General features: G+C 44.6%; 1 protein-coding gene across 1 annotated transcript in view; it reads right to left on the reverse strand.

The window, feature by feature from the left end:
* Positions 1 to 5,418: 5,418 nt before the first annotated feature.
* LOC139376029 (neuropilin-1a-like) overlaps positions 5,419 to 24,570 on the reverse strand; it is a 72,545-nt gene continuing 53,393 nt past the window's right edge. The window contains exons 11-18 of the mRNA XM_071118110.1: positions 23,744 to 23,888; positions 19,066 to 19,236; positions 16,854 to 16,901; positions 15,725 to 15,871; positions 15,218 to 15,552; positions 14,494 to 14,587; positions 9,587 to 9,640; positions 5,419 to 9,264 (exon numbers count right to left, since the gene is read on the reverse strand). Of these exons, the coding sequence (XP_070974211.1) occupies positions 8,975 to 9,264; positions 9,587 to 9,640; positions 14,494 to 14,587; positions 15,218 to 15,552; positions 15,725 to 15,871; positions 16,854 to 16,901; positions 19,066 to 19,236; positions 23,744 to 23,888 (1,284 nt within the window). The 3' untranslated portion in view covers positions 5,419 to 8,974. The remainder of the gene's footprint in view (positions 9,265 to 9,586; positions 9,641 to 14,493; positions 14,588 to 15,217; positions 15,553 to 15,724; positions 15,872 to 16,853; positions 16,902 to 19,065; positions 19,237 to 23,743; positions 23,889 to 24,570) is intronic.

The raw sequence follows: 24,570 nt of genomic DNA on the forward strand, positions 1-24,570 counted from the left end.
ACTACTTAATTATATGAGAAACTGTACTTTGTTCAAAGATGTTGAGGTGTTGCAGGGCAAATAATTTCTTATAAGTTGTATTTGCTGTGATATGGATGGTTAAACAATGATTCAATATGAAAAACACAAACATGTTTGGAAGGTTCTACCTACTGATAAGAGCTGTTGCTAAGTGTCGATTCAACACTCCTACCTCAGATAAAGATCACATTCTAGAGATAAACAGTGTGTGAAACTTTACTCTCCAGCACTCTTTTTGGGGCATATACTTATTTAAACTACACAAACTGAATGTTGTTTGGTGAAAAGTATAGTAAACGCCTCCTAAGAGACGATGTGGTTTAGTGAAACCAATGTTGTTTTTGTGATCAGTGAACAAACATGAAGCTTTAGTGACCCTGTTTTTGACCCTGTTGCAAAGCATTGTTTATTTGTAAGACAGCATAGTTTAAGTTGTGCTGTCTTACTGCTGAGGAAGCGTTCTCCTGTTTTTTCCCATCAAATTTCACTTCTTCCAAACTGTGACACTAGTATACTATAACATCAACATTTTAACTCAGTTGGTAGAGCATGGAACTTGCAATGTCAGGATGGTGGTACCACCCGTACATAAAAAAATGGACTGGGGAGGCACACTGGAGGCCTAGTGCGTGGAGCCGGAACAGGTGGCACCAGACTGGTGACACACACTTCAGGGCGAGTGCGGGGAGCAGGCACAGGACGTACCTGACTGGGGACACACACTTCAGGGAGAGTGCGAGGAGCAGGCACAGGACGTACCGGACTGGGGACACACTTCAGGGAGAGTGCGAGGAGCAGGCACAGGACGTACCGGACTGGGGACACACACTTCAGGGAGAGTGCGAGGAGCAGGCACAGGACGTACCGGACTGGAGAGGTGCACTTGAGGCCAGAAGTGTGGAACCGGCACAGGTTGCACCAGACTGCTAACCGGATCCTCTGGTCGGATGTTGAGCAGAACACACTTGAACAACATCTCTCTCATCTCACTTTCTCCCAACTTCGCCATTGCCTCCCTGACAGTCTCTGGCTCTTCCCTCTGCTCAGCCGCCAGCTCCATGTGCCTTTCCCCAAAAAACTTGGGGTTGTCCTTGGGCTTTCTGTAGCCGCGAACCCTGTCGTAGTCGCTGTCCTCCATAATATCCTTCCGTCTGTCGCCAAGGAAGGCTTTCGCATCTCCCCATCACTTCTTCCCATGTCCAGAAATCCTTCCCTCTTTGGGCACGCTGCTTGGTCCTGGTTTGATGGGATATTCTGTCATGTTTGTTGGAAGCATACTTGGACCAACGTGCAGCGTGATCTGGGTTCCACATCTTTTATTAAAAATAAGTGAACCACACAACAAAACAATAAAGACTAAACGAAACGTGACGACAATGGAGTGCTAACATGCAACTACACATAAACAATATCTCACCAAACACAGGTGGAACAAATGCTACCTAAATATGATCCCCAATTAGAGACAATGATAGCCAGCTGCCTCTAATTGGGAATCATACCAAACACCAACATAGAAAAACTAAACTAGAACCCCAAATCAAATCAAATCAAATTTATTTATATAGCCCTTCGTACATCAGCTGATATCTCAAAGTGCTGTACAGAAACCCAGCCTAAAACCCCAAACAGCAAGCAATGCAGGTGTAGAAGCACGGTGGCTAGGAAAAATTCCCTAGAAAGGCCAAAACCTAGGAAGAAACCTAGAGAGGAACCAGGGTATGTGGGGTGGCCAGTCCTCTTCTGGCTGTGCCGGGTGGAGATTATAACAGAACATGGCCAAGATGTTCAAATGTTCATAAATGACCAGCATGGTCCAATAATAATAAGGCAGAACAGTTGAAACTGGAGCAGCAGCACGGCCAGGTGGACTGGGGACAGCAAGGAGTCATCATGTCAGGTAGTCCTGGGGCATGGTCCTAGGGCTCAGGTCCTCCGAGAGAGAGAAAGAAAGAGAGAAAGAGAGAATTAGAGAGAGCACACTTAAATTCACACAGGACACCGAATAGGACAGGAGAAGTACTCCAGATATAACAAACTGACCCTAGCCCCCCGACACAAACTACTGCAGCATTTATACTGTATTTATACTGGAGGAAATAATAACTAGAAAAGTCACGCCCTGACCTACTCTACCATAGAAAACAAGGGCTCTCTATGGTCAGGACGTGACAATAATTCAATAAAACTAAATATATAAATTATGAATAAACTAAGTAATGATTCATTAATCTAGGTTCCAATGAAGCTGTAAATGAAAGACATTACGTTAACACAGAACAATAGTCCTTTGTATTCAAATCAATGTATTTGATGTTAGGATAACATTATTGTGTAGCCAAATAATTAGTCACAAACAAAACAATATTTTTTACAATTTTCGCCTGAAATGACATACCCAAATCTAACTGCCTATAGCTCAGGCCCTGAAGCAAGGATATGCATATTCTTGATACCATTTGAAAGGAAACACTTTTGTGGATGTTTGTGGAAGTGTGAAAGGAATGTAGGAGAATGTAACACATTAGATCTGGTAAAAGATTATACAAAGAGGGAAAAAAAGAGATGCAATTGAGATTTTGGACACTAGATGGCAGCAGTGTATGTGAAAAGTTTTACACTGATCATCATCACTCCACCAATCAGGCCTTTATGGTAGAATGGACAGACAGAAGCCACTCCTCCAGTAAAAAACACATGACAGCCAGCTTGGACTTTGCTAAAAGGCACCTAAAGGACTCTCAGATCATGAGAAACAAGATTCTCTGGTCTGATGAAACCAAGATTGAACTCTTTGGCCTGAATGCCAAGCGTCATGTCTGGAGGAAACCTGGAACCTGCCCTACGGTGAAGCACGTTGGTTGCAGCATCATGCTGTGGGGAAGTTTTTCAGCTGCAAGGACTGGGAGACAGGATCGAGGGAAAGATGAATGGAGCAAAGTATATAGAGATCCTTGATGAAAACCTGCTCCAGAGAGATACAGACCTCAGACTGGGGCAAAGGTTCACCTTCCAACAGGACAACGACCCGAAGCACACAGCCAAGACAACGCAAGAGCGGCTTCAGGAAAATGTCCTTGAGTGGCCCAGCTAGAGCCTGGACATAAACCTGATGTCTTGGGATGTTGCTTCAATATATCCACATAATTTTCCTTCCTCCCTCATGTTGCCATCTATTTTGTGAAGTGCACCAGTCCCTCCTGCAGCATTGCACCCCCCACAACATGATGCTGCCACCCCCGTGCTTCACGGTTGGGATGGTATTCTTCGGCTTGCAAGCATCCCCCTTTTTCCTCCAAACATAACGATGGTCATCATTTTATTTCACCTTTATTTAACCAGGTAGACCAGTTGAGAACAAGTTCTCATTTACAATTGAAACCTGGCCAAGATAAAGCAAAGCAGTTCGACACATGCAACAACACAGAGTTACACATGGAGTAAAACAAACATACAGTCAATAATACAGTAGAAAAATAAGTCTATATACAATGTGAGCAAATGAAATGAGATAAGGGAGGTAAAGGCAAAAAAAGTCCATGGTGGCGAAGTAAATACAATATAGCAAGTTAAACACTGGAATGGTAGATTTGCAGTGGAAGAATGTGCAAAGTAGAGATAGAAATAATGGGGTGCAAAGGAGCAAAATAAATAAATAAATACAGTAGGGGGAGAGGTAGTTGTTTGGGCTAAATTATAGATGGGCTATGTACAGGTGCAGTAATCTGTGAGCTGCTCTGACAGCTGGTGCTTAAAGCTAGTGAGGGAGATAAGTGTTTCCAGTTTCAGAGATTTTTGTAGTTCGGCCTAACAGTTATTATTGTTTCATCAGACCAGAGGATATTTCTCCAAAAAGTACAATCTTTGTCCCCATGTGCAGTTGCAAACCGTAGTCTGGCTTTTTTATGGCGGTTCTGGAGCAGTGGCTTCTTCCTTGCTGAGCGGCCTTTCAGGTTATGTCAATATAGGACTCGTTTTACTGTGGATATAGATACTTTTGTACCTGTTTCCTCCAGCATCTTCACAAGGTCCTTTGCTGTTGTTCTGGGATTGATTTGCACACCAAAGTACGTTCATCTCTGGGAGACAGAACGAGGCTGCGTGGTCCCATGGTGTTTATACTTGCGTACTATTGTTTATACAGATGAACGTGGTACCTTCAGGCGTTTGAAAATTGCTCCCGAAGATGACTTGTGGAGGTCTACCATTTTTTTCTGAGGTCTTGGCTGATTTCTTTTGAAAGACGCAGTGAGATGGAAGGTAGTCCTTGAAATACATCCACAAGTACACCTCCAATTGACAGAAGCTTCTAAAGCCATGACATCATTTTATGTAATTTTCCAAGCTGTTTAAAGGCACAGTCAACTTCGTGTATGTAAACTTCTGACCCACTGGAATTGTGATACAGTGAATTATATGTGAAATATAATCTGTCTGTGAAATAATCTGTCTTGTGTCATGCACAAAGTAGATGTCCTACCTGACTTAGCAAAACTATAGTTTGTTAACAAGAAATTTGTGGAGTGGTTGAAAAACTAGTTTTAATGACTTCAACTTAAGTGTTTGTAACCTTCCGACTTCAACTGTATATAGGAGATACAACCATCGAAGCAGATTTTGCTGAGAAGAGACAGAATCATTACATCGTTTTGGTACCATCCATATGTAGCTTGTTTTTGGTCGCAGGTTCAGGAATGGCTGAAGAATTGTAACATTTACCTGGAGCTAACTCTGCAAATAGCACTGCTGGGTGATTTAAAAAGTCATAGTCAATCGATCAATAATGTAATACTCTCAGCAAAAATGTTTATCTTGAATTTACAATATGTAGAATCTATGAGAAATGAAAGGTTCAGAACCTTTGAGAAACATCACAGCACAGTTGAAAAATAAATGGCAAATAGAATTTGGGTAGTTCGAGGACCCCACATTTCTAATTTGGGTCTTGAGCTGAAAAAGCTTAAGGACCTCTGGTCTATGGTGATATTAAGAATAGCTCTATATCTGATAGCTCTATGGTGATGGTGGCTTTATCAGGACATTTCTCCTTAACCACACACATCTTCTTCGCACATTGGTACAGTATCTCTACCCGTAAACAACTGTACTTTACAGGAACTGAGCTGTGCTGGTAATTCACTGTATTTGATCACGTAAACCCCCAATAACTGTATGTGTGAGAAACTGTAACACACTGACAATGCACTAGATTACTTGATTTGTTGCTATTGATTTGGAGTGGCCCGTCACGTGCAGCATTCTATACAACACCGCCCTCCAGTGTTCAATGTGGATATGACAAAGGACACATTAAAAGGGTACAACTTTGGGTATATGATGGGGCAACTACACAAGTATCACTTTCTGAACCAAAACAACTTGAAATAGTTAATCTTATTCAAACTTTTATTTGATCCAATTCTTTGGAATGTAGTAGTCATTGATCAGAGTCAGAAACAACATAGACAGATGGGTCTTGAAGCTGACCAGGGAGTCAAATGGCACCCTATTCCCTACATCATGCACTACTTTTGACCAGAGCCCTATAGGTGCACTATATAGGGAATAGGGACATTTGGGACGGAGTCCAAGTAAAGAAACATTACTTGAGTCATTAAGGCCTCAACTGCTTACGTCTTTTTTCTTTTTTTTTATCTGGGACTGCAAATTACAGAAGCAGTATTGAAAATCAAACATTTTGTAGAAAAAAAAATGGCACAGACATTTGTGACAGTACAAAAAACACAAGGTGATATAACATACCAAGATAAACATTACGTAAGTAAAGAGACATGTATAGCTTTTTCAATAATGAAAAACATCTCCATAATTGTACATTTCAGAACTATATCATCTGAAACCATATAAAAGAGTTATCTGTAACACTGTCTTATCCTTCTTTTGCTTTCTTTCTCTTTTTTCACAAGTGAATATCATAAACAACACAAAGATCTTTTAAATATATCAGTGCAACATTGTTTTCACATCTAGTGCTGCAGCATCCTTTCCTGTTGACGAAGACAACACCAAAACATTATGCCTTTACAAGGGGTGGAACCATAGAAATAGAATGACTCATTTGAATTCCAATCATTCTAATCCTATGGAATGTGGAATACTGTTATGAGCTCGAAGCAGAACTATGAAACAGCTGTTTAACTAGCTACCACCGCATGAAGAAAACATGAAGGAATCTAAACATAGAAGCTCATAGACCCCGTCGGAAGGAATAAGCTACATCACATCCATTGATTAAACTTTGGACCTATGTCTTCGCCATTTCATACAGTGCTTTGTTTTGTCTGAACTCTTCACATTAACATTCAATACAGACAAAAAGGAGAGCAAAGGGGATGTAGGCTACAGTACATAAAAACAGCATGATGACACACGGGTCTCTTTCATTCCATCAAGGGCCATCATTCTACCACAGACATGTAGGGCCGGTTTCCCAGACATAGGTTAAGCCTAGTCCAGGACTTGAAAGCATTCTCAAAGAGATTCTGAATCTATGTCTGAGAAACTGGCCCATAATGTCCCAGGTATTGTCATAGCATTTTCTTCGTAGAGATGCTTCAGCCACCCAGTCTGTTGTCTGACTACGTCTCAAATACCACCATATTCCATATATAGTACACTACTTTTATATAGCCCATAGGGCTCTGGTAGAAAGTAGTGCACTCTTTAGGGAATAGGGTGTCATTTTGGACACTTCACTCTCTCCTTGTTAGGCCTTTGTAGCCAATTGTTGCCCCTATTAATAAGGCTCAATACTGATGATCATGGCTGAATCCGAACATCTCTCAAAAGGCCATAACCATTGGCTATAATAACCCTCATTTCCCAGGCAGCATTGGGAGAGCACCAATGGAACATAACAACACAAAATGCCTGTTACATACATGATGACAGCCAGATAACATTGCCTATGATACATAAACCACAAAGAAAGGATACTGCAGCATTTTGTCTCTTTTTATAAAGGCGCTCAAATATATTAAAACCTATGTACAATAAGTTGGATGTGTCATGTGCTATGGAGGGATGGCATGGAATCCTGCCAATCTGACCCTGCTCTACCAACCTAACGTACTGCTATGATCAAAATCAGACTCTACCAGCCGATGCCTAACGTACTGCATTGATCAGAATCAGACTCTACCAGCTGATGCCTAACATACTGCTATGATCAGAACAGAATCAGACTCCACCAGCCGATGTCTAACGTACTGCTATCATCAGAATCAGACTCTATATGTCGATGCCTAACATACTGCTATGATCAGAACAGAATCAGACTCCACCAGCCGATGCCTAACGTACTGCTATGATCAGATCAGAATCAGACTCTACCAGCCGATGCCTAACGTACTGCTATGATCAGAACAGAATCAGACTCTACCAGCCGATGCCTAACGTACTGCTATGATCAGAACAGAATCAGACTCTACCAGCCGATGCCTAACGTACTGCTATCATCAGAACAGAATCAGACTCTACCAGCCGATGCCTAACGTACTGCTATGATCAGAACAGAATCAGACTCTACCAGCCGATGCCTAACATACTGCTATGATCAGATCAGAATCAGACTCTACCAGCCAATGCCTAACGTACTGCTATGATCAGAACAGAATCAGACTCTATATGTTGATGCCTAACGTACTGCTATGATCAGAATCAGACTCTACCAGCCGATGCCTAACGTACTGCTATGATCAGAATCAGACTCTGCCAGCCGATGCCTAACGTACTGCTATGATCAGAACAGAATCAGACTCTAAAATCAGCACAGAATCAGACTACCAGCCAATACCTAATGTACTGCCATGATCAGAACAGAATCAGGCTACCAGCCAATACCTAATGTACTGCCATGATCAGAACAGAATTAGACTACCAGCCAATACCTAACGTACTGCCATGATCAGAACAGAATCAGACTACCAGCCAATACCTAACGTACTGGTAGGACCAAAACACAATCAGACTACCAGCTGATGCCTACGTACTGGTAGGACCAAAACAGAATCAGGCTCTACCAGCTGATGCCGAACGTACTGGTAGGACCAAAACAGAATCAGACTCTACCAGCTGATGCCGAACGTACTGATAGGACCAAAACAGAATCAGACTCTACCAGCTGATGTCTACGTACTGGTAGGACCAAAACACAATCAGACTCTACCAGCTGATGCCTAACGTACTGCTATGATCAGAATCAGACTCTACCAGCCGATGCCTAACGTACTGCTATGATCAGAACAGAATCAGTGGAGAAAAGGCAACAGAAACTTTCAAAAAGGCACTGTGGAACTAGACACAGGTCTAGGGCCAGGGCAAGCACCCTCTGGATGCATACACACATGCATGCACATACACTTGCTCACGCACGCACATGCATGCGTACATGCACGCACACACACACACAAACAAGATGCACAAATCGATGCAGACATACAAACTGATAACATGGCCAGCCGAAGAGCCACGTGTCAGGATAGTGAATATACGTTTCTATGCTCTTTCTGTGAATAATAATGACCTCTGATGAAAAATAAAATATCCTATCCTTCCAAAAGAAAAATAACAAAAACATGATAAATATTTCCATCTCAATTGGTCTCATCACCAGCATCTGATTACAGAAAAACAAAGCACGTCGCTAAACAAACAAAAAACAAAACAATTTTTGCTGTACACGTTTTATTTATACACAGTGCCCACTACGGGTAGGTTCCTTTCACTGCAGCTCCTGAGAATAGCATGGCTCAGTCACAACCTCCCACCATCACTATAGCCAGCTGCATCCCAAATGCCACCCTATCCCCTTCATAGTGCACTATATAAGAAATAGGACAACACTTGAGTCACAACTCACAACCCTCCGTCCGGTGGTCTAGTTCCTCCAGCCATGAGGCTGCTTGTGTTCTCTTCCCTCAAAGGATGACGCTCATGCCTCTGAGTAGCTGTTCTGTGCATTCAGCTTGCTGTCCTTCTTTAGCTTGACGCCGTCCACCAGCTCAAAGTTATAGTTCTCCAGAGCCGACAAGTTCCTGCTGTCGGACATGTGGCCGTGTGAGCAGGCACAGTAGAGGACGACACCACAGATAGCTCCCAGGAAAACCCCTAGTGCGCTCATAGCGATGATGGTGATGAGAATGGGGTCCAGGGTTTTCAGCATGTTGCCTGGGCCACCCAGCTCGCTATTCTCCACTTCCTCTGGGTAGTAGGGGTCCATCGCTGAAATAGAGATGGAAAAAAACACCTTTAGTAGCCTGGGGTGGTCTAGACAAGCAGTTACTACTGCTGCCTTCAAAGCACACATGTACTGTATGCCAGTGCTGGCATGGGTTTGAATCTGGCCTACGTCCTTCTAACACAGCATCTCTCCTCTTTACTTTCTTGTCCCTCTTTACTTTAGTTGTTAAGGATGGAAGATCCTTTTAAAACACTTTGACAGTTGGATACATACAGTATATGGCCTAGCATGAGCTCGAATTTAGAATGTTAGAGTTTTTTTTTTATATTACAAGCTCAATGAGCAGTGAGGTACTGCACTCACGGTATATGCAGATCTCTGTTGGCTGGGACGTAGTAGCCTCTGGTACATCTGGATCTGGAGGAGAAACAAAGTTGGTCTACATCATAAGCAGGATCAGTATTGTAACAAACTACCATTCTGGTTACCTTCCCAAAGATGTCCAGAAGTCCTGGTTGAAGGATTTCATATTTCCTGCCTGTTCCCTTCCAAAAGGGTTTGAACCTTAGCAGAGTCAAGGTGGGCAGTGACCAAGGTTGATGGGTGGGAACCCATTTACCGGGATTTACAGCCCAAAACCACTCCCTTTTCGCGGGATAAATAGCTTTGAGAATCCAGTCAATTATAATAAATTATTTAAATGTATTATTTATATACAGAATGGCGTGAAATGGAACTGTTATATTATATGCAATGTTTAAATCTGGCTACTCTACGGCCTCTGCATGATGAATCATCAATGCTCAGGGTGGAGACAGACAGCCCATCTCACAACACTAACCTACTGAGAATACATTTAAAAAAATGGTTAGAGATTCTTGGTTAGAGATTCTGGGAACATCAGTAGGTGGGGGGAAATGAACTATATTCTGGTAATCCGAACAATTAAACATATGCAGTGGTACTTAATTAATTAACCTCTTTATCCTACCCCCTCCTTTTTCGAACATTCTGTTAAAAATCGCGTAACTTTTCAGTGTCCTGCTACTCATGCCAGGAATATAGTATATGCATATGATTAGTATGTGTGGATAGCTGTGACTATAACAGAGCGTGTGTTTCATCGAAAAGCGCAAGAAAAACTGGTCACTGAAATCTGAAAAAAGTATCCATGCGCCCCTTTCATGGATTATTTAAAGGAAACCAAATTTAATATGGAGACGGATGCAATTCCTACAGCTTCCACACGATGTCGCCAAAAACGTCATTTTCATTGACAAAAATCCTTTGAGACATTACGAATAGATCCTTGATTCCATCCAGCCTACCTCAATCGATTTTGGAAGATTGAAAAATGGACACTGTTTTCTTTTGTAGCTGCTATTGAATACAGATCGCCCAGTGATCAATTTGATCGCTTATTAACGTTTACAAATACCTAAAGTTGGGTTATAAAAGTAGGTTGAAGTGTTTTGTCAAAGAATATAGGCAACTTATATAATTTTTAAACATGACGTTGCGTGTTGGAAGAGAGCTTTTTTCGTGATGCAGACAGGCTATACAAATGGATATTTTGGGCATTCATGGACGGATTTAATCGGGAAAAAGACAAATTTGTGATGTTTATGGGACATATAGGAGTGCCAACAAAGAATATCATCAAAGGTAATGAATGTTTTATATTTTATTTCTGCGTTTTTGTGTAGCGCCGGCTACGCTAATTCTTTTGTTTACGTCGCCTTCAGGCATTTTGGGGTGTTGCATGCTATCAGATAATAGCTTCTCATGCTTTCGCCGAAAAGCATTTTAAAAATCTGACTTGTTGGCTAGATTCACAACGAGTGTAGCTTTAATTCAATACCCTACATGTCTATTTTAATGAACGTTTGAGTTTTAACGAGTACATTTAGCATTTAGCGTAGCGCATTTGCATTTCCAGGTGCCTACTTGAGACGCAGACGTCTCAAGTAGGAGCAAGAAGTTTTAATGAATATGATGTCAGTTCAGTTGTCATCTGAGACATTCTCATCAATGATAAGATCACATAAACTCTACAGTGGAAAGTCTACACATCAGAGTTATCGGATTCACATGGAATTGTTGTTCAATTTAAATGTTTGAATATGAAATTATTTGTGACGGGATGAAATGTGACTTTAGCTTCTAAAATGTGAGATGTGGGTTTTCATAAGTTAGGGCTGCTCACTCAGTGATCAAGAGCGACATCATTGATATATACAGAGAAAAGAGTCTGCCCGAGAATTGAACCCTGTAGAGACTGCCAGAGGTCCGGACAACAGGCCCTCCGATTTGACACACTGAAGTCTATCTGAGAAGTATTTGGTGAACCAGGCAAGGCAGTCATTTGAGTAACCAAGACTGTTGAGTCTGCCGATAAGAATGCGGTGACTGACAGAGTCGAAAGACTTGGCCAGGTCGATGAAGACTGCTGCACAGTACTGTCTTTTATCGATGCCGGTTATGATATCATTTAGGACCTTGAGCGTGGCTGAGGTGCACCCATGACCAGCTCGGAAACCAGATTGCATAGCGGAGAAGGTACGGTGGGATTCGAAATGGTCAGTGATCTGTTTGTTAACTTGGATTTCGAAGACTTAAGAAAGGCAAGGCAGGATAGATATAGGTCTGTAACAGTTTGGGTCTAGAGTGTCTCCCCCTTTGAAGAGGGGGATGACCACGGCAGCTTTCCAATCTTTAGGAATCTCAGACGATACGAAAGAGTGGTTGAACAGGCTAGTAATATGGGTTGCAACAATTGGGGCGGATAGAAAGAGAGGGTCCAGATTATCTAGCCCAGCTTTTTTGTAGGGGTCCAGATTTTGCAGATCTTCCAGAACATCAGCTATCTGAATTTGGGTGAAGGAGAAGCAGGGGGCTTGGGCAAGTTGCTGCGGGGGTTGCAGAGTTGTTGGCTAGGTGTAGCCAGGTGGAAAGCACGGCCAGCCGTAGAAAAATGCTTATTGAAATTCTTGATTATTGTAGATTTATCGGTGGTGACAGTGTTTCCTAGCCTCAGTGTAGTGGGCAGCTGGGAGGAGGTACTATTATTCTCCATGGACTTTACAGTGTCCCAAAACCTTTTGGAATTTGTGCTACAGGATGCAAATTTCTGTTTGAAAAAGCTAGCTTTTGCTTTCCTAACGGACTGTGTATATTGGTTCCTAACTTCCCTGAAAAGTTGCGTATCGTGGGGGCTGTTCAATGCTAATGCAGTACGCCACAGGATGTTTATGTATTGGTCAAGGGCAGTCAAGTCTGGAATGAACCAAGAGCTATACAGTTGAAGTCAGACGTTTACATACACTTAGGTTGGAGTCATTAAAACTTGTTTTTCAACCATTCCACAAATGTCTTGACACAAGTAATTTTTCCAACAATTGTTTACAGACAGATTATTTCATTTATAATTCACTGTATCACAATTCCAGTGGGTCAGAAGTTTACATACACTATGTTGACTGTGCTTTTAAACAGCTTGGAAAAGTCAATTGGAGGTGTACCTGTGGATGTATTTCAGGGCAAAACAATTTCCAAATGCCTGAAGGTACCACGTTCATCTGTACAAACAATAGTACGCAAGTATAAACACTATGGGACCACACAGCCGTCACACTGCTCAGGAAGGAGATGTGTTCTGTCTCCTAGAGATGAACGTACTTTGGTGCGAAAAGTGCAAATCAATCCCAGAACAACAGCAAAGGACCTTGTGAAGATGCTGGAGGAAACAAAAGTGTCTATATCCACAGTAAAAAGAGTCCTATATCGACATAACTTGAAAGGCCGCTCAGCAAGGAAGAAGCCACTGCTCAAAAACCACATTAAAAAGCCAGACTACGGCTTGCAACTGCACATGGGGACAAATATTGTACTTTTTGGAGAAATGTCCTCTGAAACAAAAAATAGAACTGTTTGGCCATAATGACCATCGTTATGTTTGGAGGAAAAAGGGGCAGGCTTGCAAGCCGAAGAACATCATCCCAACCAAGAAGCACGGGGGTGGCAGCATCATGTTGTGGGGGTGCATTGCTGCAGGAGGGACTGGTACACTTCATGAAATAGAGGGCTTCATGAGGAAAGAAAATTATGTGGATATATAGATATATAGATATATGGATATATCTCAAGACATCAGTCAGGAAGTTAAAGCTTGGTCGCAAATGGGTCTTCCAAATGGACAATGACCCCAAGCATACTTCCAAAGTTGTGGCAAAATGGCTTAAGGACAACAAAGTCAAGGTATTGGCGTGGCCATCACAAAGCCCTGACCTCAATTCCATAGAAAATGTGTGGGCAGAACTGAAAGAGTGTGTGCGAGCAAGGAAAATGCAAATTAATTAAAGATCATACAATGTGATTTTATGGATTATTGTTTTAGATTCTGTCTCTCACAGTTGAAGTGTACCTATGATAAAAATGACAGACCTCTACATGCTTTGTAATTAGGAAAACCTGCAAAATCAGCAGTGTATCAAATACTTGTTCTCCCCACTGTAGATGTCCTAGCCTACCTTTTTTCAATGCAGTATTAGCCTTACATTTAGCTAATTAATGATGGGTTAATAATAAGAATAAGTTTCTAATTTATAACCTTTGTCACTTGTGCAATACGCACGCACCTGTGCTCCGCTGGCCTCTCTTATTGAAAAATGCTCCTTTGCTCTTGGAGTCCCATGCAGGAAAAGCTAGACTAGAATAGCTTGCTGGACATACATTTTTTTTGCACTTGTTATACCAATAGACTATCTGAAGATGGACTCAAGCATAGCCACGGGAAGTAGGGGTGCTGAGGGTGCTGCAACACCCCCTGAAAAATCTAAATATATTTTAATAAGAAAACATATTGTTTTTGAAAACGCACCTCTGCTTTGTCAAAAAATGTAGTATTTAGTATAATTAAGAACAGCCGGATTCAGATTACAGCATTGATTCTTTATGTGTATGACACTAAAAGCTTGGCACTCCTGTATTTTTTGGGAGTTTCTCCCATTCTTCTCTGCAGATCCTCTCAAGCTCTGTCAGGTTGGACGGAGAGCGTTACTGCACAGCTATTTTCAGGTAGCATCAGGCTTGATAAAAAAAAAATCAAAGCTCTAATCAAATCCAGACATAGGCCTATTTATATTATTTTGAATGGCACTTCCGGTTTTGGCGGGAAATACTGTGTTACCCGGGAAAAAAGGTTATTTATTCTCAGGATTGAACATTTGCAAAATACTAGGAAAATATTCAACACTAGCAGTGACACTTACCCTTACACTCCTCTGGTGTGAGTCCATCCAGGATCTTTATATTGTCCAGCGCGATGTGTCCTGTGCTCCTGTCTCCCACTCCCTCAATCACCACCTAGGAACAACAACACAAACACACAGGTGAAATACTGCTACATAGTGTGTTACTTTTGACCAGGGACCATACTGCTCTTGTCAAAAGTAGCACACTACTGTATATAGGGAATAGGGTGCCATTTGGAACGTAACCTAGGTCTAAGAGGCTCATAACCTAGGTCTAAGAAGCTCGTAACCTAGGCCTAAGATGCCCGTAACCTACAGATTTAAGATCTTAATTTGATCACCCTGTTGCAGGAGACATTTCCTGCAATGCAGGACATTTAAAACTTTTAGTGTATTTGAGGTTTAAAAAGGCTTCTGAAGTTTGTACTTTCCACTTAAAAATGTCAGACTTGATTTTACCATATGAAAAAATGTTTCAACCCCCCAGAAAATGTCAATGAATTAACTTGGATGCCTGATGAAGACCTAAGGGTCAAAACGTGTAAATAAAATCACCTGGGAGCCTGAACAGCATTGTGCAGCGTTTTCCTTTTTTTAATTGCATTTTTTATGAATTATATTACACATAATAATTCACTTTTCCTGTTGCTGCAGGATTTTTTTCCTGCTGGAGCAAACTGGCTCAAATTAAGATCCTACATCTGTATTTCGAAGAGACTCGTAACCTAGCCTAGTGCTTTACCTCATAGGGTGTGCTGGAGTGGGGCACCAACAGCCGTCCCTCCCTCCATCTGCTACCCTGGTGTCCACTGACGGTCCAGAGTAGTGCCTCCGCCCGCCCCTCCTCTGTCTGTCTCCTCTGTTTGATGTGCAGGGTGCCAGCGTGCTCCCCAAAAATGTGGTACCAGAAGGACATACACAGGTTGGTGTCTGGGGCGGTGACAGGCAGGCTGGCTAGGCGTGCCACCCTCTCCTCCACCTCGTCCTCCTCCTGCTCGTCCTCCTCCTGCTCGTCCTCCTCCTCTTCCATTTCGGTCTCAGCAGCCAGCTGCATGTAGATGAAGTTCCCTGGAACTCCTGTAGCGGGCAGTAAGATACAAGCAAAGTATTTTCTGAGTCCATGTTCATTGTGTTAGTCCTTATTTACTACTGTGTGTGTGTGTGTGTGTGTGTGTGTGTGTGTGTGTGTGCACGTGTGTGCGTGTGTGTGTGTGTGTACTCTGCTCTCTGTTCTTCTCCTCCCACCCACCTGTGTGGTCCAGGTTGGGCCCTTTGTGGACGGTGGGGGCCCCGCTGGTCTGAATCATCCACTCAGCACCAGTATCCTTCTCCAGTGTCCAGCCACAGAACGACGGGTTGCCCGCCCAGCCAAAGTCACAAGCAAACCACAGGTACTCTGGAAAAGAGGTCAACCTTCTAAGTAACCACGCTCGTTTCCTCTGGCTAAGTGTAACTACTCTACACAATGTGAAAAGAGGGTGAGGTAAGGAAGTGAAAACATGTCATTTCTAATTTCCTAATAACAATTTAAACTTCCACTACCATGAAAATACTTTCGCACTGCTGAGGCAAGCCCACAATTTTTCTTAAGAAAAATGTAAATTTCTAGTTTCCTTACAGTCTCTTGAAGGCACTCAAACTTAGATACAGTATTTCATTTTTGACTAAAGAAAGATTCACAGAATGAAGGGACCTTCCAGAGAGAAGGGAGGAGTGCCATCAGAACAGAACAGCGATGAAGACCAAACCATTTCCAGACCGTACACTACGAGACAGAAACCCGTTTTCCATCCCCACTATGCCAGCTCTGCACAGTAACCCTGTGGGCCCTGGGCAAAAGTAGTGCACTATAAAGGGAATAGGGGGCTATTTGGGGCAAAACATTACACAGTGGTGATTAACCAACGCATCCAAATGAATGCTACTGCTATGAATAAAAAGAGTGTTTGTTTAGTTGTCAGACGTTGCTGTAGCAGTCAGAGAATAAGTAACTGTTGTTTTGCCCTCTGGTTGTTGACATATGACTCCTTTACTCAGTTCATTGAAACCCAATATTCCTGTTTCTGTAGTTCAGTTTTTTCCATCTCAAAGCCAAAGACTGGTTGCTGGTCAACAGTTATGCACTATAAAGGGAATTTCAAATCAAATTTGATTTGGGAGCCACCTGCTGAAAGTAGACTCATGTAGAACAGTAACGGAAATGTTCCTTCTCTTTTGTGCCTGGTTGCCAGATCTGTTAGTCCTTTAGCCAACTCCACTGTTGGTCTATGTCATACCCAACATGCTAACAAACAACAGAGGAGTGGGCCAAAGCACAGAGAGAGAGAGATGGATGGATGGATGAAGTGAATGAGGCGGTACTTTATGGGCGTTCTCACCTGGCACAAGCTCTTCCTCCAGGGTTGGGTCTGCCAATGTGGTGCCACCTGTCAGACACAGACGGGCACAGTCAGGGATGCAAACAAAATAGATCCTGTAGATAGATAGAGGTTGTTAGCGGAGAAGGAGGGATGGAGAGAGAGAGGTCATGAGCAGATGAGCTCCCACATTGTTCAGCATGTTTCAAAAAATTGTTACATTTAGAGTTAGACAAACTTAGATTTTTTTGGCAGGGACATATTCAGGATGCTACCCTAAACAACATAACCTTCACTCCAAATCAAAACTCTAAACCTACAACCTGATTTTGGACGGAATTACCTGGAATTACCTGGAATGCTTCCTACACCCAAGGATTATTATTCCCAAACGGTACAGAAAATGCTCTGTCAAACAAACAGAAACCTGAAAACACCATCCAACCTGGAACTGAGTGAGTAATGCTTAGTCTGAAGCTATTTTTTACTTTCAAAAGCCAAGAAGAAAAATACATTACCATGATATATTTTACTTTATAAGGACTGAATGCTAATGCTACAAAGCTTGCTAGGACAAAGAGATACAACTTCAATTATCACTGATGTGTGAAGCGAGAGGTTTCAAAGCCCTTGAGCCCAACAATGGCAGGAGAGCCCCAACCAAATGGAGAGGCCTTAGAAGCACCCTCCTGCTGTTCAGAGGTAATTAAAATACAGTACCCTTTGAATGTAAAGAATAATACGACAAGAAAATAGTACAAAATGAACCTCTTTATGCAAAATCAAGAGACAATTTTTGCTGACTATTATAAAAATGGGAACATAAGCAACCTTATCTTCCACTCAGACCATCCCCTGGCATGGTGCAGTGCTATATTAACACAGTACACCTCTGTTAAGAGGGGGAGGGGGTGTTACCGATGGGTGGAAACTCAGGATACTAGACAACGAGGACACGGAGTCAGCTAATATAAACCTCTATAAATCTGGAACAGTAATGGTACAGGGCAACCGCAAACAGTTTCAGATGGACTTTCACCTAATCTAAGAAATAGCTCAGCAGGAGAAGCTCTCCCTTGAGAAAGATACCCCCAACCCAAGAGGGTCAGACCAGACCTCTTCATAACATAACCCCACAGACGAGCAACCCTATGCAGAAAGTCAACCTCCCAGCACAGAGTACTACGCCCTCATTGAAATGAGGGAGACATTCACCGAGCTGTAGGTAAGGCAGGTGGAGCTAGAACAGCAGGTGAGTACACCCCAGTCAGCACAGACCCAGACAACAGTCCAGCACAACAACACCCCCTTAACTAGACCTGGAGAGCTGGAGGTGGAGAGAGACATATCTGCACTGGACTGTAGTGAGACAACTTCAACAGGAAAAAAGCAGGAGCAGGAGAACAGAGCACTAGAGGAGAGGATCAGACTGCTGTAGGAGAGGGTAAGGGGAATGGCGTGTGACAGACAACCCATTAGCGAGGTGGTCACCCCCGCAGAGAAGCCAGCAGAACAGCCCACCTCAGCTCCTGACAAAAGTCTCGACACCACAGCAGAACAGTCCACCCCAGACCCTGACCACGTCAACAACCCAGCGAGACAGACAAATGAAGAACCCCAAGCTCAGGGGATCTCACCCCCTCTGAGCACCCCCCCCCCCCTGTCAGCCACCCTGATAGCCCTCCTGACCCCCCCCCACACACCCACTGAGGACATACACAAGACACAGATTGTTCTCCTTATGGACTCAAACAAAAAATATATACAAGAGAAAAAAAAGGAGTGTCTAAACTCTGGTGTCCAAACACCCAGCGCGCCCTAGACCTTCTGTCTGAGGACCAACTAGGTTCACCCAGCATGCCTTAGACCTTCTGTCTGAGGACCAATTAGGTTCACCCAGCGTGCCCTAGACCTTCTGTCTGATGACCAACTAGGTTCACCCAGCGTGCCCTAGACCTTCTGTCTGAGGACCAACTAGGTTCACCCAGCGCGCCCTAGACCTTCTTTCTGAGGACCAACTAGGTTCACCCAGCGCGCCCTAGACCTTCTGTCTGAGGACCAACTAGGTTCACCCAGCGTGCCCTAGACCTGTCTGAGGACCAACTAGGGTGAGTGAGTGAGTGAGTGAGTGAGTGAGTGAGTGAGTGAGTGAGTGAGTGAGTGAGTGAGTGAGTGCGTGAGTGAGTGAGTGAGTGAGAGAGAGAGAGAGAGAGAGGAGGGTGGTGGTCACCACCTGTTGTGTCATAGTCCTCCCCTCCTCCTGTTCCACTGTGACAGCTGGCCTCCTGGTCGTCACACTCTGACGTCAGGGTGGGCATGGTCACAGATGCGGTTGTGGTGGCAGCGAACGTGGTTACAGCAAACATGGTTGCTACAGCCGTGGTCGGTGGGAGAGTTGTGGGCTCTGGAGGTAGAGAAAGGTAAAGAGAGAGAGAGTGAGTTGGTCCCCAACCAAGGAGGGCCTACAGCAGCACCTATATCTTCTGCATAGATTCTGTCAGACTTGGGCCCTGACAGTAAATCTCAGGAAGACAAAAATAATGGTGTTCCAAAAAATTATATCTAGACACCGTTGCCCTACAGCACACAAAAAACTATATATACCTCGACCTAAACATCAACGCCACAGGTAACTTCCACAAAGCTGTGAACGATCTGAGAGACAAGGCAAGAAGGGCCTTTTATGGTATCAAAAGGAACATAAAATGTGACATCCCAATTAGGATCTGGCTAAAAATACTTCAGTTATAGAACCAATTGCCCTTTATGGTTGTGAAGTCTGGGGTCCGCTCACCAACCAAGAATTCACAATATTGGACAAACACCAAATTGAGATTCTGCATGCAGAATTCTGCAAAAATATCCTCAGTGTACAATGTAAAACACAAAATAATGCATGCAGAGCAGAATTGGGCCGATACCTGCTAATGATCAAAATCCAGAAAAGAGACGTTAAATTCTTCAACCACCTAAAAGGAAGCGATTCCCAAACCTTCCATAACAAAGCCATCACCTACATAGAGATGAACCTGGAGAAGAGTCCTCTAAGCAAGCTGGTCCTGGGGCTCTGTTCACAAACACACCCCGCAGAGTCCCAGGACAGCAACACAATTAGACCCAACCAAATCATGAGAAAACAAAAAATAGAATTACTTGACAAACTGGAAATAATTTACAAAAAATAACAGAACAAACTAGAATGCTATTTGGCCCTAAATAGAGAGTATACAGTGGCAGAATACGTGACCAATGTGACGGACCCACAATTAAGGAAATATTTGACAATGTACAGACTCAGGGAGCATAGTCTTGCTATTGAGAAAGTCCATCATAGGCAGACATGGCTCTCAAGAAAAGACAGGCTATGTGCACACTGCCCACAAAATGAGGTGGAAACTGAGCTGCACTTCCTAACCTCCTGCCCAATGTATGACCATATTAGAGACACATAGAATTTGAAAACAAATCAAATTTTGATAAACTAAAATGCCACACGCAGCAAGATTTGTGACCTGTTGCCACAAGAATTGGGCAACGCGTGAATAACAAACACCATTATAAAAACAACCGATATTTATGTTTATTTATAAATAAATAATGGGACATTTGAAATGTCTTTATTCTTTTTGAACTTTGGTGAGGGTAATATTTACTGTTTATTTTTTATTGTTGAACTTTCGTTTTATCTATTTCACTTGCTTTGGCAATGTAAACACATGTTTCCCATGCCAATAAAGCTATGAAATTGAATTGAAATTGGGTGAGAGAGGATAAGAATCCTTCAGGGAAATGATACCTCTGCTGTAGCAAGCAGACCGTCTACAGGTCAACCTTCTGTGATTGGATTAGGGGATATGGGGTTTTAGATGGCAATGTGCCTGACATGGTGACACCAAGCAGGCTTCCAGGCCACATGGTCTGGGTGGAGATAGGAAATGATTCAGTAACATGAGACTATGGAGAGAGGCTGGTAGCTACTGGTAGCATGATCACTACAGATAAACCCTAGTCCGACGCAGGCAGAGAGTGGTGGAACAGAGGGTTTGAAATGAAGGTGAGAAGGTGATTTGGGAAATAAATTGGAGTAGATTGCTCATAGTCAATTTTCCTATGCGCCCTTGTGAGTGTGTGTGTATGTGTGTGTGTGCCCGCTCCCTAGGTGCCTTTTGATGTGGAGTTTGTATTGATCAAGGGCACGTCAACAGGTTTTTACACAATTATGGTTAGGTGCCTTGCTCAAGGGCACGTCGGTTTTTCTCGGGGGATTTGAATGAGAAACCTTTCGGTTACTATCCCAATGCTCTTAACTACTACGCTACCTGCCACCCATTCTACCACCTCTCCCCAACTCCACCGCCTGATTCTTATCCCACCTCCCCTCTCTCACCCTCCCACTATGACTGGTCCACCTCCCCTCCCTCATCCTCCCACTATGACTGGTCCACCTCCCCTCCCTCATCCTCCCACTGTGACTGGTCCACCTCCACTCCCTCCCTCACCCGCCCACTATGACTGGTCCACCTCCCCTCTCTCACCCTCCCACTATGACTGGTCCACCTCCCCTCTCTCACCCTCCCACTATGACTGGTCCACCTCCCCTCCCTCATCCTCCCACTATGACTGGTCCACCCCCACTACCTCCCTCACCCGCCCACTATGACTGGTCCACCTCCCCTCTCTCACCCTCCCACTATGACTGGTCCACCTCCCCTCTCTCACCCTCCCACTATGACTGGTCCACCTCCCCTCCCTCACCCTCCCACAATGACGGGTCCACCTCCCCTCCCTCCCTCTACGACTGGTCCACCTCCTCTCCCTCACCCACCCTCCCACTACGACTGGTCCACCTCCCCTCCCTCACCCACCCTCCCACTACGACTGGTCCACCTCCCCTCCCTCACCCACCCTTCCACTATGGCTGGTACACCTCCCCTCTCACACCCACCCTCCCACTATGACTGGTCTACCTCCCCTCACTCATCCACCCTCCCACTATGACTGGTCTACCTCCCCTCACTCATCCACCCTCCCACTATGACCGGTCCACCTCCCCTCCCTCACCCTCCCACTATGACTGGTCTACCTCCCCTCACTCATCCACCCTCCCACTGTGACTGGTCCACCTCCCATCGCTCACCCTCCCACTATGACTGGTCCACCTCCCCTCCCTCACCCTCCCACTATGACTGGTCCACCTCCCCTCCCTCACCCTCCCACTATGACTGGTCCACCTCCCCTCCCTCACCCACCCACTATGACTGGTCCACCTCCCCTCCCTCACCCTCCCACTATGACTGGTCCACCTCCCCTCCCTCACCCTCCCACTATGACTGGTCCACCTCCCCTCCCTCACCCACCCTCCCCCTATGACTGGTCCACCTCCCCTCCCTCACCCACCTTCCCACTATGACTGGTCCACCTCCCCTCCCCTCCCTCACCCACCCTCCCACTATGATACCCCATACCAGACACAGATATCCCCAACCCTCAGTCACCCGCCCACTATGACTGGTCCACCTCTCCCCAACTCCACCGCCTGATTCTTATCCAGATACCCCATACCAGACACAGATATCCCCAACCCTCAGTCACCCTCCCACTATGACTTGTCCACCTCTCCCACCAACTCCACCGCCTGATTCTTATCCAGATACCCCATACCAGACACAGATATCCCCAACCCTCAGTCACCCGCCCACTATGACTGGTCCACCTCTCCCCAACTCCACCGCCTGATTCTTATCCAGATACCCCATACCAGACACAGATATCCCCAACCCTCAGTCACCCGCCCACCTCCCCTCCCCCACCCACCCTCCCACTATGACTGGTCCACTCCCATGACTGACTGGTCCACCTCCCTTCCCTCACCCTCCCACTATGACTGGTCTCTCTCCCCTCCCTCATCCACCCTCCCACTATGACTGTTCCATCTCCCCTCCCTCACCCTCCCACTATGACTGGTCCACCTCCCCTCCCTCACCCTCCCACTATGACTGGTCCTCCTCCCCTCCCTCCCTCCCTCACCCACCCACTGCGACTGGTCCACCTCTCCCCTCCCTCACCCCCTCCCTCACCCTCCCACTCCCACCTCCCCTCCCTCACCCTCCCACTATGACTGGTCCACCTCACCCTCCCACACTTCCCCTCCCTCATGACTGGTCCACCTCCCCCCCTCCCTCACCCACCCACTGTGACTGGTCCACCTCCCCTCCCTCCCCTTACCCACCCACTATGACTGGTCCACCTCCCCTCCCCTCACCCACCCACTGTGACTGGTCCACCTCCCCTCCCTCACCCTCCCACTATGACTGGTCCACCTCCCCTCCCTCACCCACCCACTGTGACTGGTCCACCTCCCCTCCCTCACCCTCCCACTGTGACTGGTCCATCCCCCCTCCCCCTCCAGCCCAGTAAGGGCAGCCTGTCTGGCACGCGTCAGCCTTTCATGTCTTTTATGTCCTAACCCTCCCACATAACACATAGCACATAACACACTCATTACACTTCCCACACTGACTGACAGGCAGGGTACAGTATACGACTGTCATCAAGCATGCAGCAAAGGCTAAATGCCCAAGTCTTGCCACTAACGCAGGTCTCGGGTCTGTAGTTAGGAGTAGGTAAGTGAAACCTATCTGGGATTCCATTTGTGTGTGGTCACTATGGTTGATGTATAAATCTAGACCCTGTCAGAGGGGTCTTTTAATACTGAAAATAACTGAATGCTGAAATAACCCTAGCCTGGTCCTAGATCTGTTTGTGCGTTTAGTCGACTATGTGGCTGTCGTTGTTAAGTAAAACTGTTGCCATGACAATTAATGTGCATGCGTGTGTGTGCACATGTTTGTCTGTCTTTCTATTTGTCTGTGATCGTGTGTGTGTGTGCTGAGATGTTTGTGCTAACTCACCATGGATCTCACAGCCCAGCAGCTCCAGTCTGAGCCCCAGGCCATCGGGGGTGGCTCTCTCTGGGTAGACCCTGAGGAAGCGAGTCAGCAGAGGGCCCAGCGTACGCAGCTCTGGGGTGTCATGGTTCTGGTTCCCAATGAAGATCTGGAAGAGAGCCAGGAGAACAGAACAGCGATGAAGACCAAACCATTTCCAGACCGTACACACACTGGAGCTGACATTACTTTCTATCAAAACAAAACCTTTGGGAGGATGACATCTAGGATCTAGCAGGGTTATGAAACTAATATTATATCCTTAATATATTATTAATATATTATTATCCTTAATATAGTATTTTAAGTGAGAGGACATGTGAAAATAGTTAGCCCCTGCTGTGAGCAGGTAGCAGATGTCCGGGACACCAGGCCTGCTACCACCATGGTGTCATACCCTACACAGACCCTTAACCTTTAAAGAACAGATTAAATCTGTTCTGGGAACATTCTTGTAACATCTCGTGAATGTGTTTTGCACCCTAAAAGAAACATTGTAGAATCATCATCACAGCTGAACAGTTTTTGTGTTTTAGGAACATATCTCTTGTGATGTGGACAGTTTTTGTGTTTTAGGAACATATCTCTTGTGATGTGGACAGTTTTTGTGTTTTAGGAACATATCTCATGTGATGTCCCCACATTGTTCTCAACAGACTGTTCCTGCAACCAAATTAAACATTCTGTGAACCTTTAAAGAACAGATTAAATGTGTTCTAGGAACGTTCTTGAAACATCAAGTGAATGTTTTATATAAACATCACCACAACTGGACAGTTTTTGTGTTATGA

The sequence above is a fragment of the Oncorhynchus clarkii genome, chromosome 20, assembly GCF_045791955.1.
Source record: "Oncorhynchus clarkii lewisi isolate Uvic-CL-2024 chromosome 20, UVic_Ocla_1.0, whole genome shotgun sequence".
NCBI lineage: Eukaryota > Metazoa > Chordata > Actinopteri > Salmoniformes > Salmonidae > Oncorhynchus > Oncorhynchus clarkii.